This window comes from Pezoporus wallicus, unplaced genomic scaffold (genome assembly GCF_028554395.1).
Source record: "Pezoporus wallicus isolate ANWC-B61680 ecotype Strahan unplaced genomic scaffold, APGP_CSIRO_Pwel_v1 contig_7684, whole genome shotgun sequence".
Lineage (NCBI taxonomy): Eukaryota > Metazoa > Chordata > Aves > Psittaciformes > Psittacidae > Pezoporus > Pezoporus wallicus.
The window spans coordinates 710,407-728,243 of record NW_026642638.1 but is presented as its reverse complement, the minus strand read 5'-3'; the positions used below and the strand labels follow the sequence as shown (position 1 = coordinate 728,243).

Below are 17,837 nucleotides of genomic sequence, written 5' to 3'. Positions count from 1 at the left end.
CGTTCATGCATTTTGCCAAATAAATTTAAAAAATCTGTTAGTCTGTCAACAGTGGTGGGAATGAGGGTTACAACTAAAGTCTTCAAGATGCACTGTTGACGATGGATATGCAAATAATTGAGGGTTTGGTTCTCTCACCATCCTTGCATTATCAGCATGCAGTGTTTGTATTTTGACTCTGATGTGTATCTTGAGATTAATTTTGGTTCTCAGAGAGAATTATTACAAGTGTTACATGTGATATGGTGTGTTTAGCATTTTCATGTTACTCTCCTTACAAACAAAGCTCACTCCAATAGCTGAATGTCTGTTATTCTCGTATACGTATGAACCAACCTGGGCAGTTCTGAAGACATTCTGTTGTTTGGGAAATCTGTAGCAAGATTCTGTCCACCTGAATGATGCTGTCAAGTGTTTTTGCGTGTCTCTGGTTGAACAACAATCATTACTGTTAAATTATATGAGACCTGTGTTCTCCTTTCCTTTCTCTTCCCAAGAACACAGAAGGAGCTGTGTCTTCTTCACAGAATAAACATCAAGAAAAGTACATTATAGTAAAATTGTTAGGCTTAGCTTTATGACTATTGGACATTCATGAAGTAATATGCATGTATCAACATTCCTGCATCAATTTGGGAACCCAACTGTACTCTCCCTTAAGGAATTTTTCACCACAAAAAAGAAAGGTAAAGTTGCAGGGAGTTATAGTTACACTCTAGAGTAAAAGGATCTTGATCCCTGAATCATTTGGAGTTGCTGGTAGTTCTCCAAGTCACACCAACCTTGAGGCATGTGACACATCCTCAAAATCTAAAGTGACTAATGGCGTGGAGATCCAAAAGTTGTAATTGTGAAAGCAACATGAAATATAAACAATTCCATTGTCAATCAATGGCAATATTTGCAGTAAGACAGGTGTCTAAGTTTAGGAGTTTAACACTAACATATTTATAAGCCACTTGGTCCTGAGCGTTTTTCTGATGGAAGATGGTAATCATCAGCTATATGATCTGCCAATTCTTTAATTTAACCTTGCCAACACGGGTGTATTATGGAGACTCTCCAAAGGACTGTATCCCAGGGCAGCCTGTATGTCAGTCACCATGACTGAAGCATGGATTTTGGCAGGGCATAGCTGATTACCAAGGAGCACATGGATCTTCCTTCATTAGCCAGTTCAACATGATTAACACAGGCATGGAGTTCAGGATAAGTTTCTGAATTGCAATAGACCCATTATGTGTATGTTACATTTCATTTCTTAGGTTAAGAAAAACTCTATAAATAAAAATTTCTAGTTACATTGTGCTCAAGAGACAGGAGTAAAGAAAGACCCCGGATAAGATTTTGTGTTACACTGCAGTGGTATGACTGTAACTTGGAACTTTTAGGCAGCAACGGCTGTTAAAAAGAAAGGTAGCTGCTGTCTTCCCCTCCAGCACTTTAGTATGATCCAGATATTTTTGCTGCTGCAGCTTTGTTACCTTGAAGCCAGAAGCTGATGAAAGGCAAAATCTCTCCTTTCTGTGCATCACCTTAGGAGCCTGGGTTTGCTCTGCAGCTTCTTTAAAAAAGACGCCTTCCACCAAGTCTACTTTGAGATCTGTTTGATCTGGAAACTGATTCGTTCTTTGTGTAAGTCACCTGTAAAGTTGGAAAAAAATAATTACAACTGACCTCACTTTGGCCCTTCGGGCAGCTGGTAAGCGGTTTAGGGTAATGCCTTTACTTGACAGGAGGAGCAGGATATAGTTTATGACTGCAGCTGTACTGATGTGCAGTGGTTTGGTGTGCTACGGGACCTTCATATTATCAGTCATATTCCCATTTTTCAGAGTGCATGGTCATAGGGACAGACTCTGTGGAAGAAATCACAGTGGGTGTGTGCTGAATAGTAGTGAAACAGTGTTTTATTACCTGTGTAACCACCTCATTTGTTACACATACTTGGTAGGCTGGTTTGCTGTTTCATTAGCTTCTTAAATAAACTTGGTCTTTGGGAGATTTCCTGCTGTGAACTGCTGGAAATCACCCACAGCATACACTGCCAAAATCTCAATTTAATAGCTTGAACAGTGTGATTTCTTAGATCTCATAAATGTCCATTTCAGATCTTTAAGTAAAGCATTAATTACCCAGTAGTGAACAGCAACTGGAAAATGATCATTAAAACTGTTGGCAAAGCATCACTTCTCACCGAACGGGCCTGGTGCCAATCCCTTGTTTTTGTACCAAACACAGTGAAGGCCAGCATGCTCTATGTTTCTGACATTTGGACATGTCCAGCTGTAGCTGGAGACAAATCCAAAATAGTTACAACTATTAAAATTAGCTACCTGGCCTGTGGTCTACTGTCTACAGCTCTGTATGAACTCAAATCTGAAGAATAGTTGGATATAGTGTGCATGTATACATGAATAAAATGCATGTTCTGTGTGTGTTGTATGGCTGTTAGCAGACATTGGTAGAGAGTAATTCAGTCCTCATTACTCAAGAGATTAAAAAAGAATTGACTGTTTTAAAGCATCATAGTGTTTTCTTAGGTATTTTATAATTTAAATAGTTCCTTTAGGGCTCTTGGATGATGAAAAATCTCCAGGAAGATTAATTTAAGATTGAAAATTTACAGTAATATTTTTAGGAGGGAAAACGATAAGAATCGAATATATGGGAGCCTAACTCAGAGAGTGGACTCCATAGCTGGAATTAAGTGCTTGAATTCCTTACCATGCCTTGGGAAGGTGAGAGGAAGAGGAGATGAGAGGAAGGTGAGAGGTGGGGGGAAACAAGGTGACTCAGGAAGGTTGTCCAAAACCATCACATACTAAAGGGAGACAGAGTTGTCATCTAGAACTAGCCAGAGGTCTATGCCTGCCTTGCTCAAGGGCATATGCACCAGAGCCAGGCTTATGATATTTTGTGGGAAAAAAAAACTGTTAAAAAGAATTTTAGTACTATTCATTGTCAGCTGAGATGATACTATTGGGAAGCCTTTTGTGTAGAAGAGGTTTGTTGTGTGGTACACCTGTCCAGAAGAGAAGGGGAGTTGTTAGCACTAGGAAACTGGGAAAATAGAACAAAAAATGATATTGTTGGAAAGATGCGTTGAAGAAGCAAACAAGCATTTAGGGATCACAGAATCACACAGAATCCTAAGGGTTGGAAGGGACCTCAACAGATCATCTAGTCCAGCCCTCCTGCAAGAGCAGGGTAACCTAAAGTACATCACACAGGAACTTGTCCAGGCAGGTCTTGAATATCTCCAATGTAGGAGACTCCACAACCCCCCCTGGGATGTCAGTGAAAGATGTCAATGACCTTATGCATAGTGACAGCCATAGCTATTATTTGTAGTTCCAGAAAAAGCATGAAATAAGGCTGAGGGGGCAGGGGTTAGAATCTAGTGGGTAACTTCAATATTTTCCAAAACAGTTTTTATTGGTCCACCCTATTGAACCAAAAGGTTTTTTTAAAACTCATTTCAAGAGTTTACCTGTCTTGTAATATACTGCTTGATATTCTGCTGAGTGATACATAAATAGCTAATCATTTCTACTTTAATTTAAAATCATTATTCATGGCTCTTTGGGACCAATATTTTCCAGGCTTTTTCTATTTCTGTGTTGAGTGGAGGAGAAGAGTTGAGCCTAGGGAGTAGGAGAGAGAACGTGGAAACAATCCCTCAGTTATTCTTGAGTTATGGAAGAAAATTATTCACTTTTCCAAGGGATGGGAAAAAAGAAAAAAATGTTCATTTTAACTTTTTGAAAACTACAGAAAAAAATCTACCGAAGTTTGAAACTTGAAACAAAGTAGTCTTCTGAATCATTAAAAATTATTCAGATTCAAAGCTATATTTGGAATAAAAACATCCAAGTAAAGCTATAAGTGAGCACAATATCTGAGCATGATCAGTCACAGTCATATTACTACTGGTCCTCATTTGTGAAAAAAAAGCATATTCATTCTTCCCATGTGGCCTAACCAGAGGACTCAAAGAAAAAGAAATTGCTGCTGAAATAGTTTGCAGGTGGGAGATTTTTAATTGCTTCAGTAAAACACATGCAGTAAATTCCTCAAAATCCCAATGAATTATGAACATTTGCTGGTGGAAAACCAGAAACCTTAACATGTATATATATAAAGTTCCTCTGGGTTCTTCCAGTAGAAGTTAGACATAAAGATTTATTTTACTTACAGTTAGTGACACTGGAGCCAAAACAACCCAGGCTGCATAAACGAGGATATAGTAAATCTCAAATGGTAACTCTTTCATTGAACCCCATTATGTTTTAGGAATCTTCTGAGTTGTTTTTTTTATTTTTTTTTTTTTTTTTTTTTTTTTTTTTTTTTTTTTTTTTTTTTTTTTTTTTTTTTTTTTTTTTTTTTTTTTTTTTTTTTTTGTTTTTGTTTTGGTGGTTTTTTTTCCTGTTTCCAGTTACTGTAATAAAAGTTAATGAAAAAGAAAATGCTAAGAATTGCCCATTCTAATTCTCTTATTCTTACTTATAAGGCTTTGCAACACAAAGTCACGTCAGATTGTAAATGGAGGTTGGATTCTTCTGGCATTTTTAGTTATTTGTAGCTGTGACTAATAAAGATTTCCTCCTGCCCAGTCCTTGAATTTCAGGCCAGTTAGCTGCAGAGCACATGAGGGAGTGAGAAGTGGAACTCAGTAACAGCAGTAGAAAGGGACTCAGAATATCTGAGTGGGTATGGATTGCTAATGGTGCCTGGAGCTGGCAGAGCAGTGGGTTTGGCTACAGAGAGTCTAGAATGGTGGTGGGTGAATGATATCTGACTGAGAGGTGATCATGCCATTTTGGTAAACTCAATAAGGAGTTCTCCTAATGAAATTCAGGAGAGAGGGTTGTGGGTGTTGTGTGGACTCAAGAGTCATCTGTACCAAGCAGCTAATGAAGGATTTTACACGTAAGAGTGGAAAGAAAAATCTGTGCCATTTGTCTTAAGTTCAGATGGTTTGTAGAGAGAGCAACAGGAGGTAAATTCTTGCTAATGGGCTTCAGGTGTGACTGCCTTTTTTGGCTTGAGGGGCTGTAGCTAGTAGTAGGGGTGAGAGAGAAGAAAAGGAGTTGAAAGGATAAGCAGAAAATTTTCCACACGGAGCTCAGCTGGAGGAGGTAGTTTTTTAGGCCTTTTCTTTGGAATTTGGGTAAGGAAAAGCTGCTCTATGGTCTCCCATTGTTGAAAGGACAAATTTTCAGCCCCTTGTTTTTACTGTATTGTCTTAAAATAATGTGAGATGAATGCTTAAATATCAGTAAAAGAAAAGCTGTTAAAATAATCAATTGTTGCCAGGTTATGTAGAAAAAAATTGGGAGATTTTGTGTTTTTGAGGATTTCCTTTCAGTTTTCTGTGATCATGTCTAACTGAACTCTTTATTATGGTTGCTAAACTCTTTCACGCGTCTAGCTATTGACAAAAATAATTTCTGGTATTTAACAAAAATTTCTCATTATGATACAAAGTGGTGCTTCTTTTCCAACATTAAATATGACTTTAATATATTTGGTTAAAAATTGAGTTAATATATTTAGTTTTTGTTATAGGTAACTAAGTTATATGTCATATACTTTTGAGATGCCTTCTTTTTATTTGGACTAATTAAATGTTCCAGTAATAGAGGTTAAAAGTACATTCTCTTTCTATTTAGTTTGAATGCCCTGATGCAATCTCCTTAGTGTTACACAGCTGTTTTGATTTGTGAACCATGGTAGAATGTGAACACATTGGTAACACGTGTGATTTGTGAACACATTGGTAACACATGTCCTTCCAGGTGATGGTAATTCTGGTGCTTTTCTTTCCTTTCTTCCAGGTGTGTTAGAAAAAACATGCTTTTATTCAAATGGAAGTGAGGTCCTCACAGTTAGTGGTGACATTGAAATATCTGGTGATCTTTTGACGAACATGGCTGAAAACAGTTCTAAGACTGATCCCACAATAGATCTCAGCACACAGCCTTCTTCCTGGACCACCATGCCTTTATCCCATGTTGACCAAATGAAAAAGAACTCAAATATATTTAGAGAGACTTTCCAGGAAAATACTTTTGCTCTTGCAACTCAAGCCACAGTGCTCAATCCTCCACCTACATATGATGCTGCTTTGGCAGGGGGTTCTGAAGACAACACCCAGCTCTTTGCCACTGTGGAGGAGGCAAGTTTGTGGTCTACAGATGCACCCTTTAACAACACTGAGGGGATGACCAGTCTCCCAGTATTAAATCCTACCCATCCATCTATGTCACAAAAAATGGATCAGAAAAAAAGTAAGTTTATGTTTTATTTGGCTCTGTAATTCTGACTCAAAAAATACAGAACATAGCATTGGCATGCTTCCTAATGTGTTCCCATGAGTTCTAAGGAATGTGTCCATTCTGATAATTTATTTTGTTGTGAGCATTCTATGTTGCAAGCAACTGGTTTCTTATCAGAACATTTGATTGACCCTGTTGAGGAAGATGCAGTAAATTCTTTCAGGTATGAATATTTACAATATGTTCTTCAATTGGTGTAGTTGCAGACATGTACCAAGGCTGAAATGAGTTATGGTAGATAGCTTTCAGTTTGTGAACTGAATTTGCTATGTTTTTTTAAAATTAGGTATGTGACAAGTACCTTCCTGAACTTGAGATGTAATTGCAGTTATAACTTTTTCAGTGTTAATGGCTAAATTCTTCTTGATTTTGAAGCAGTTTCTTTACGTAGCAAAGAAGTTCCAGAGATGTTTCTGAGAATTATAATCAAAATGTGTAGAGAGAATAAGAGAATAATGCGATCAGTTTGGTGGTTTTATTTTGCTTGGGGATTTTTTTTTTTTTTTTGGGGTTGTTTTTCATTTGTTTGGGTATTAAAGTAGGTGCATTTCATTAGTGCTGTGGTAATTCTATTGATTCCTCAGATAGTGAAAGATTCCCTGATATTGTTTTGCAAACAACTGAAATGTTGGGGTTCCATACTAAAATGAATTTGTTTCTCTCAAACTGTGTATCATTTTGCAGTTTCAACATACTGTGTATCAACTGCATATCAAGAGCATCCTTTTTGCTCTTGATCCCAGCAGAGCACAAAGGAAAACTTATTCCAGGTCATAGAGAGATCAGAAATAGATGAGGTAGCCACTGATCTAGAAGTGGCACGCTCTAGTAAATGTATTTTTTTCAGTTTCTATAAAATGACAATGAAGAGATGGTATCTGACAGTGGTGATCACTTCTGTAAGGCCACTGAATTACATGTTACTTTTAGGAGCAGGTCTGTGTGTCTTTCCTCTGGATTCTGTGTTCCACCCATCCCACCATTAAACAGGCAGATAAAAGTTGGTAAACAGCTGTTACATCTTTTTCTTGTTCTTCCTGGACTGAAGTAAAAGTAGGGAAAACTTTTGGATAAGACCTTATTGAAAAAAAAAAAACCAAAACCCTGGTATACAGAAGAGATTTCCCTTTGACAGCATTTCAGTGATTTGTTATATTTTTACTCAAATATTAGCTTTCAGAAATAATAACTTACTATGAATCAGTGACTTGTCAGTGTTTTCTCTGTCCTGTAGGCCATAGTGGCTCCACAGGCTTTCTGTAGGTTCTGTTTGCTAAATAATTTTTCATATACAGATTTCTCTTATTCCCCCCCTCTTATTTATATAGTGTATATAAATGCACACATATATCCTATTAGTGATTCATTTTTTAACCTCTTTTAGTAACTTGGTTTATTATCACCATGCCAAGGAGCAGAGTACAACTGTAGTGCGCTGCTACACTACAGATACTTCCAATCCATAAGGTTTTCCATAATTACTGTAGCAAAGGACACCTCAGAGTTGGTGGCATGATGATTAATGTTGAGCAAAATTGTAGGGCAATATTCTGCCTGTTTTTCTTAACTACGTCATATTTGATGTGTTGTGGTGTCTGGCTGCTTCTATTCTAGAAGACTGTGTCTTTGCATTGCAGTCTTAGTAACTGGGTAGATAAAGTATAGATACTGTGTAAGATTCAAGTGTTTTGCTTCTCTATATTCATGTAGACCTTGCTTTAATTCTGTGTGTGGATAAAATAAATAAATAAATAAATTTTGGGGATTCAGAAGAATTTGATCTCAGAATAGCTATGTGTTCCCATGGCTGTGCGAGGCATGGAGGACTAGAAAGCAGGGGAATTTGACTAGTACATAGGGCTCCTCACTATGTTGTTTGTCCTGGCCTTTGCAAATCAATGCTCATCGTCAGTCTCTTTGATCTTTCCCACTAAGCTTTGCTACTTGGAGAGACCTCTGAAGAAACAGAGAACATGGTCTGGGGTCCACATAAACTTCTTAGGTGTTCTGATGTGGAGGGAGATGGGGAATAACTGGGAAATGAAATCAAAATAAACTTTGGAATAGTGAGATTGGAATAGCTTTTTAGAGTAAGAGGGATTTTTTTGGGACAAGTAAAGCCTAATGACCATGTGGGAATGGTGGTAGTAGATCAAATTAAGTCTCTTGCTTAGTGTCTGGATCCAACTTCAATGATTAGTGTATACTTAAAGTAAACAAGGGCTAGCATACAGAGACACTTCAGCATTATATAGTAGCAGATTCCAGTTATCTCTAGTGAGTCTTGATGAGCATTTTCCCATGAACTTACGTAATCATTTTTGAACCCATGTAAAATCGTTTGAGCTTTTAAGGTGTATCTTAGAAGGAAATTAATCTCTGAATGAAGTGTGAGGCTGATGTTCCATCATCAATGCGTACTAGCAGATCATCCATCAGTACAAGTTTCATCTGGTTCAAGTATGGGGAGGTGAATGCATTTCTGTTGATTTAGTGAGCATGCATAACTTGGACTTTATGCTGTTTTTGTGCAGGATGTTAAAAGACAAATGATATGTCATACAACATAGAGACTGCCAGTGCAAAACAAACCAGACAAAATTCTCTCAACGTATTTCAAATGGCATTCATGTAGGTATAATGTTTTTGGTCTGGTGTTAGCATCCCTAGAACTTTACAGGTGAACCACAGCTTCAATAAAAGACATCAGAACACATTAACAAGAGAAATTATAAACATTCTGACTATATGGTAGTCACTCTAGACTTTAAAATAATACAAGTAAGAGATTGCTGAGTTACTAACTGGAGAGGAATGAAATTTGGCGCATATGACATCAATTATTTAAAAAGTCCTTGAAGCAGAAGGAAGTTCTTTGGCAGAAATTCTAGTACAGAATAGAATAATAGGTAAATGGAAATGCACAGTAAGGAAGAGACGAAGAAGTTTATTTTCATTTTACAAGGGAAGTGATGTCTTACAACTCTGTTAAGAGAGTTCTTTGAAGGAGTCACTGAAAATGCTGGTTAATACAACATACTTGGCTTTTCAAAATGCTGTTAACGAGGGTCTTCACTGAGAAGGCTGAAAGCCATTCTTCTCACAGGCCAATTGCTTATTAAAAGACAAAAGGAAAAATAAGAATGAATGGTTAAGCTTCCCAGTCAAGAAGATTACTGATGGAGTCTTACAGGGTTTTCTGATCTGGAAAAATGGTGAATACTCAACAACCTATCTGCTAATACAAAATTAGCTGTCTTACAATAAATAGCTGGGAATCACATTAAAGTCTCATAGTGGAGAGAGGGACTGATAAAATATTTAGATGATGGTGCCAATAGGCACAAAAGAATGCTGGAGGGTGGGGAGCAACCCTAACTCTATGCAGCACAATGCTGGACTCTCAGCTAGCTTTGCCACCAAATAAACAAAGACCTGATGCTTTGCTGTGACAGCAGTCTGGCCCTGTGGCTGTCAAGAAGGCAAAGAGGGTGTTGGGTATTGTCCTGAACTCCGTGAAGAGTAATCCAGAAAATTTCATTACATCAGTGTCTAAGGTCAGAAAGATAATAGCAGAATTGTGAAAGGCACATAGTGAGCAACCAGACCTGTGAAGGCATGGAATTTCTTAGTGAGAAGACACTAATAGGAGGAAGACAATGTTTTCCTCCTGGAAAACAGCTGGATAAAGACTGAGCGTTGTGGCAATTACCCATACCATTTTGAGTGTCCTAGTGAAATGGAACAGGGAACAGTTAGTCACTGGGTTTAATTGTATTAGTAGGTGCTTTTCATTTGGTTGGTTTTTAGTGTTTTTGTGGGTATTTTTTTGTTATTGGACAGTATGTTAACACAAAAAAAAAGAGACAATGTGGAACTCATTGCCATGGGATGATGAGAAAACCAGAAAGTATGAAAATGCTTGGAGAACTTGATGAGGGGTTGGTCTATTGGGGCCTTTTAAACACAATAGTCCAGTGACTTGTGAAAACTCAAGATTTTAGGTTGCCAGAAGTTGTTATATTCCTAGGTGGTTGTTCCTTATACTTGCCCTAAATTCTAATGCTGGCCCCTACCAGAAGTCAGCTTCCAAGATAAATGTATCCTTCTTGTTAGAAAGCAAGTGAAGGAATATGTTTTTCTTGTTGAGGGATTTGAGTTTGCATGACTTCATGTTGAAATGTTTTCTGAAGGCATAGGCCATGGTCCTAAGTCACTAGGATCATTCATGGGAGAGTTTTCTGATAGCAAAAACATCAGGAAAGGGAGTCTTAGGTGAACCAGTAGGTTCAGTAGTATATATTCATGGAATTAAGAAATGCACAGTAATATTCTGTTCATCTGTCAGTCAGTGCTTAACAGGAAAGGGACATACACTAAATAATAATTACGTTAAAGAACAGAGGATATTTTGTCAAGATAAATATCAGTACAGTTTTATTGGTACTCTTCTGATCTTTGAAACCAAAATAGTCTGCAGTTAAGCAGTAAAGTGGGAAACTGACCAGGGGAGTGTATGAGACTGAGTGGGATGTTTTCATTTCAAATGAAGCAGATTCCCTGTTTTGTAATACTACTGATTTGGGGAGACAGGAAGAAGGAGACAGAGTGAGGGCTGACATTCTTCCTAGAAAAACATCCTGTAAACTAATGGAATATGCACTGGGACAAGAGGTATTGGCATCTGATTTTGTTTCTTTCACTTATTGCTGTGTATGCATATGTATATTTAATATCCCTTTTCTTTTGTGCCAAGTCTCTCGTACTTTTCTCCAAGCCCCTTGAATTTCACAAAGAAAGTTTCAGTGGAGATCTGTGACAGTGCTCCAAACTTAATATGAAAAGGAACATGAGCAAGCTTGATCATTTTCTGCAGTACCTTTCTGCATTTGACATCATCTGAGGGAGCGCAGGAACAGCACTGGGCCTATAGACCTTTCATTGGGAAAGAGCTGAGTAAGGAGCAAGGTAGATAGAGGTAAGGCACATGTTTTTTCCAGTTGCAGGTTATTCTGAATGTACTTGACAGAGTGCTAGAAAAGGCACGCATCCTGAATGAACATGGGTTTGGTTCCTGTTCAGTTCCTGCCTGCATCAGAGGACTTGTTGGATGTTTCAAAAAGCATAGGATTTATGTTTGCTTGTTTTGTCTTTTACTTTTTTCATAAATGGCAAATATTATGCGGAAGACCCTTGGGTCTGTTCACATTTCATACGCACCTTTGAAACAGAGCAGTTGAATTTATTTGCAATCCCTTGCTCTGCCTAGAGGTTATCGCTGTCCTCTCTGTCATTTAGCTGTGTTTAATTCAAACATGACATAACCTCTTTGTCTCTACCCAGCATTTCTTACTTTGTGTTTGGTGTTCTGCCACTACTATAATCTGCAAAGAAATAGTCTGGCCCAGTTTTCTGTTTAGTAGAAAAGAGCAGTATGAGGACCACTGGGGGGATAGCTGGATGGGATATGTCCATGTGGCATGGAAGCAAGAAATTCCCTGGCTAGTGCTGCTCCTAGTAAAGACTTTTTTGTTTTTTCTGCAGAAGCTAAGGTATCCAGTAACTGTATCCCAAGTCAAACCATAGGCTTGCATCTCCCTAGTCCCCAGTATTTCAAGCAGTGACCTAATAAATCACTTTGTCTTCTAGCTCAGTTTATGTTTAATTACTCATACAAGTTGGAATAGACCCAAGTATATGTGAAGTAATAGTAGTGGTAGACCCATGGTAGATCTTTATGGGTATTCTTGTTCTAAAAAAAAAAAAATTAAAAAAATTCACAATGTTAAAACATGATTTTCTTCTGAAGGGGAAAATGGTTTTGGTTTTTCATATTACCACAGAAGAACACAAACAGTGGTCTCCTAAGTCCCAGGCTAGGAATTTAGCTACTCAGCTGTGGTTTTCCATGCAAATGCAAGCATGAGTACATCAATACAGTAACTATTAAATTTGTTGGTGCTTGAGTTCATGCTTGAGAGTGCTTTCTAGCAATAGCTTTGGTTTCTTTACCTCGCCTATGCCTACATTTTCTCTCAAAATTAAATAAACAAAGGGAAAGAGTGTCTCCTAAAATTCTGGCAACGCAGTCCTCATTAAAAAAATAATCACTAGAGCCATTCAGGCTTTCTTGTCTAGCAGAAATTTAAAATTGAATTTGCAGTTAGCATGGCAAAATTAGTGACTTAGAAGAGAAACACGTGGTGAATTTTCACTAAATCCAATAAAGAGACTAGCTTTCATCAGTTTGCTTGTTCTACCATTGCTGTTTCATATGGATGGATGGGCATAACTTGGTAAGTAAATCATTACGTTTCTGACATATAAGATGGATTATCTGAAATACAAAAGATTCTTAAAAGTCATTACTCTCTATTTAAAATTGTCATGGTTTATAGAGTGTAATGATGGCCCTATACCCAGGACAAGAATATAGAGAGATTTTCCACTATAACTGAAGTTTATAAGGAAGGAAAAGCTTGCTAGCTTTTATCACCTTGTGCATTGCTGTTCTTAGGTAACTAAGTTTGCAAAAAACTTCAAATGCTTGTGTCAGAATTGTAATGGGGTTGCTAGCACTTGCATAGATTTACCTCTTGCTAAACTTACGATTTCAATTCCCTTTAATAAATTCATGAAGGAGTCATGAAGGAATATTGCAGCTATTCTGTGTGTAGATTATCATCTTCCCAAATGCCATCTGTATAGGGTATTTAACAGACCTCAGGTATCTGTTGGGATTAATACCGTAATGAGTACTGTGAGTAACTATCACACTGCCCTTGTACATCTGTCTGTCTTTACCCTTTGGCCTCTCAGCAGTGTGGTTTACTTTAGAGTGGGAGATCCCACTCTTCATTAGAGACTGTAGTGATAGGACGAGGGGTAATGGGTTAAAACTTAAACAGGGGAAGTTTAGGTTGGATATAAGGAAGAAGTTCTTTACTGCAAGGGTGGTGAGGCACTGGAATAGGTTGCCCAGGGAAGTTGTGAATGCTCCATCCCTGGTGGTGTTCAAGGCCAGGTTGGACAAAGCCTTGGGTGACATGGTTTAGTGTGAGGTGTCCCTGCCAATGGCAGAGGGGGTTGGAACTTCATGATCTTAAGGTCCTTTCCAACCCTAACTGTTCTATGATTCTATGATTCCCTCCTTGGAAATAACTACAGATTCAGCTTTGTTTTAGTCTTTAAATAATGTGTGTGTACTTCTGGGGTTATGCATCTGTGTACCTTCAAAACTTCAAAGAGCAGAAGGATTTTCAGCTTTACGCCTTTTATGCATCCATTATGGTTTTTTACATCTTGTTGCTTGTAGTTTAAACAGATGTTTATTGTCAAAATTGAACTGTGAACTGACCAACAAGCTAAGCAAGATGTCATATGTTTAGCCTCATATGAAGCTTTCAAGGACAGGAACAATGAAGCAAGGCATGTCTTAAGATAATTAGCTGAGAATTGCAGCCACTGACTTCCTTTCCAGACCCATCAGCTTGTCCAAAACTATTAAATTATTCATGTGATTATGTCAATAAAAAGATGATGTTAATACATGTTTTAATCTATGTTGTGATGGATCATTTTGTTTCCAAAGGTACATCTTGCATCTGGTAGCAACGTGATTTTTATGTTTTATTAAAGTTGATCTGCCTTATGCTTCTGCATCATCTGTAATGGATTATAATAGAGTGCAGCCAGGTGTGGGTATAGAGCCATCATTAATATAAAATGGTAAGATAGAAACTTTTGTCCAAAAACTGGAAGGTCAAAGAACTGGTACAACAGAAAGGGATTTACAGTCACTGTCACTTTTTGTATTCATATGAAATTCAAGAACAACATAATGAGTACCATCATTTAAAATCATTACAGGGATGGGAATTTGAGAAAGTAATAAATAGCCCCAAACAGTTAAAGGTTAATTTAGCTACTAATCCATGCATAAAATCTGTCTTTCTCACCTTTATTATTAGTGGTAATTAAAAAAAATCCTAATGATACTCTATAATAAAATAGCAGAAATTCAGAATAGAAATGAGGAGAAGCTTTTTCACTGGATGGGTGGTGTTGCCCATAGTGGCTCTGGGATCCCTATCCTTGGGTGTTTCTAAGGCTTGGCTGAAGTCATGAATGACACTGTGCTGGTGACAGCTCACTTGGAACAGCAAGTTGGCTAGAGACCTCCAGAGGTTACTGGAGGCTACTCCTTCATCCAGTATTTCTATGATTATAAGGTATAAAAAAAATATTTGAGCTTAGGGAGTAAACAATGAGCATTTTGCATGGTTGAAAAAAATTTTCACCAAATGGAAAGCCCATTTATTTCTTTCACATAATTCCATTAATGAATACAGAAAGGTTCCTTTAATGCTCTCCTATAGTTTATTGTTTAATTGCCAATGTTAGAGAAAAACAACAAGTTTCCCCATGAAACTTAGGACAAAATTATCTCCAATCCTGTTAGAAAAGGTAAAGCACTGTGTTTGTTTGATTTTTTTTTTTTGTTTGTTTTGTTTTGTTTTGAACATAACAGTATTGGTGCATATTTAACTGTTATCAATCAAGCTAGCAGTCGTTTTCATGTATTGAAAACACATTTGTTAACCCCCCCAACACAATAACAACCAACCAAAACCATCTGGATGCCTGCCTAGGTCCTGTGGAAGCTACCATTTTTCTATTGCATTGTGGATTTTTGGTTGTCTGTTTTACAAAGCCTATCAAGAGGACAAAAGTCATGCACATGTTTTAAAACAATATCAAAATCCTGTCCAACCTCATATGCTATGGAAAGTAGTCTCCAAGGATAACGGTAATCCTAAAATTTATTTAATTTTGTACCTTTTGTTTTTTTAATGGTAGGTTCTTAGAAATATGTCTCCAATTTCACTAAAGAATCCTGTAATTAGGAAACGACTAATCAAAATACCAGATGTGGAATACAGGCCAGCTCACACCTCATGGGGACTAGGTGTTCAGACTCGGCTTCAGCTAGTGAGCTTACCTGCTCTCAGCTGTGACTGCCTAAGGATTAAAAAAGCACCTTGGTGAAGGAAGTGGGGCTCCAAAAAATGAGGTGGCTTAATGAAGAGTCTTGCCTTTGGTCAGGAGAATAACTGAGATAGAATTTATGACTGCATTAAGCTCTGAGCAAGAAATGTCTGGTGCAGACTGGATGTGGTGCTCCACTGTACAACAGCTGGTACAGATTGCATTAAAAAAAAATTATGATAACACTTCAACTCCTGTTCTAAAATAAGAGTTACATTTCCCTCATGGCTAATCCCCAGTCTGTGATCTGAGGGATAATGAATTGTTTTTCTCTCTACTGCAGGTGGTCAGTAGCCTTATCACCCCTCCTTTTGGTGCCTGTGGAGCACAGGGGGAGCTGAGAGTCATTCATTCCCTTCAAATTGTACAATTCATTAGCTGAACAAAGTTAAATGCAGAACAATTGTTCTCAGCTAGTCTTGGAGCCTGACTTCTATTTCAGATCTGTAGATGGGGTTTGCTGTACAAAAGCTTGTTTTCCTCCTTCCTCTCCTGCTAAGAAGGTGTCCACATTCTCTTTGCTCAGAGCCCAACAGTTTTGCATGCTTCTTTTTATGCACTGGTATTTGCTGTCTCCTGGATGAACAAACTCAGCTCTAACACTGCCTAAGGCACCAAAGTTGTTTTAAAGGAAATGGCAAGCATAGATGGTTGAGAGGAAGCAGTATTTTGCCATTGCATCAGTTCAGTTGTCTTGTGAAATGTTTTTCTGAATCTGTTGGTTGACCCAAGAAAAGTTATGACCTTCTGTTAGAAGCTTATTCTGACAATAACTTGTTTGTATCTTGAGGCTACCATGGCTGTTACTGAAGCATGAGAGCCCACAGTAGACATGAGTGTGTCAAATGTCTACCCAAGTGTAAATGTAACAAACTTAGTACTATTCCTCTTGAGGTTATGTCTTTGTGCTGTATTGAAGCTGTATAAAGATGCTCCTATTAAGCCTTTCTTTAGGGATTAATACATTACATTTCATGGGTAAAGTGCTTCTGATAAATTGGATTTCTGAAAATCAGCAGGATCATTTATGCCCATAATTACCTAAAATAAAAGCAATTAGTGCTTTTACTCAAATGCATCTTAATTCTTGTCTCAATTTTGCAGTGTAACGTAGCTCTAGCAAAGGAAAAGATTTAGTTTTCATAAATTGAAGGGAAGGGGAAGCTTATTTTCACGTTGTTTTTCCATCCTATCATATTTTTTGCATTTTGGTACTGGAGGTATTGCTGTTTGCAAACACTTTCTTTTACACTGGCTACCAACGCAGTGTTTACCAAAAAATTTATTGGCTGTGGTAGCAGTCTTGAGAGAAACATTTGTCAGCTCCTCAAGGACATTTTGGTGTTGTCAAGAGAGATGGTGTTAGAAATGGGGCGCTGATGTCAACAGTTTGTAATATTGCACTTTCCCAACAGTGAGGAATTGAGTATTACCGTTGTCTTTTCCTTCACCTCCTGACTCCTTAATAGATGCTTGTAGGTGTGAGCTTTCTATTTCCATGGTGTAACTAAGTAGTTTGTCAGCTGCAAAGGAAATGAGAAGTGTCATGGAAGTGATGATTCTATCACTGATGGACTTGTTCCTATGCTAGTTGGGAATTAATCTGTTTTGGTTTTGGCAGTTCTAGAAAGGCAAAAGCTTCTTTTTATATCGAATCACTGTTGTTGCTACAAAATTTGTGGAATTTTTCTTTTATGTGAAATTTGGTTTTCAAAATGCTTTAGATGACTCAAAGCTTTGAATGCCAAACTGGCATTAACCATAGGTTAGTTATTCTAAAAGCAAGTTCTTATAAAACAAAAGACATGCTGAACAAGCTTATTTAGCTTGACTTTGATTTTGATTTTCAGAGGCATCAGGAATTTAAAGTGTATGTTACCAATCTTGATTGTGGCATATTTAGCATTTTTTAATGGAGTCCAGTCCAACACAATTATTTAACAGCACAGACTTAAATGCAAGTAGGTCTTCTTTCATCTGTTTAAAAAGGAACCTTCTCATTTTGAGCAAAATATCGTATAAACCTAGTAGTTTTAAAGATACCTTGCAGTGTCCCAGCCCTTGACTGATATACATGCTTTCTAAATATAAATAGGATAAGCCATCTTGTTCTGTATTTTTCTGTGCTGTTATATCATACACATTAAAGCTTAGGTACATTTCAGCACAGATATTGAGAATTTACTTACCCACCAATGGCAAAAAAATCTTTAAGTTATCTAGCACTTTGTACTATGTAATTTCTGGGTAATTACTGGTTTTACATATTCATTCGACTTAACATAGAAAACCCAAACCCTTTTATTCTCAGAGTAGATACATAAGCTAAGTGGGCAATATTGCTGTGGATTGACCTTGGCTGGCTGTAGATGCCCACCCAGACACTTTCTCACTGCCCTTCCTCGACAGGACAGAGGGAGAAAATGGGATGGAAAAGTTCATGGGCTG

General features: G+C 37.6%; 1 protein-coding gene across 2 annotated transcripts in view; it reads left to right on the top strand.

Moving 5' to 3' along the window:
* The window catches only part of CORIN (corin, serine peptidase), a 144,498-nt gene that overhangs the window by 22,531 nt on the left and 104,130 nt on the right, over window positions 1-17,837 (top strand). For both annotated transcript variants that reach the window (XM_057431072.1, XM_057431071.1), the window contains exon 3: window positions 5,841-6,293. In XM_057431072.1, coding sequence (XP_057287055.1) covers window positions 5,841-6,293 — 453 coding nt within the window. The remainder of the gene's footprint in view (window positions 1-5,840; window positions 6,294-17,837) is intronic.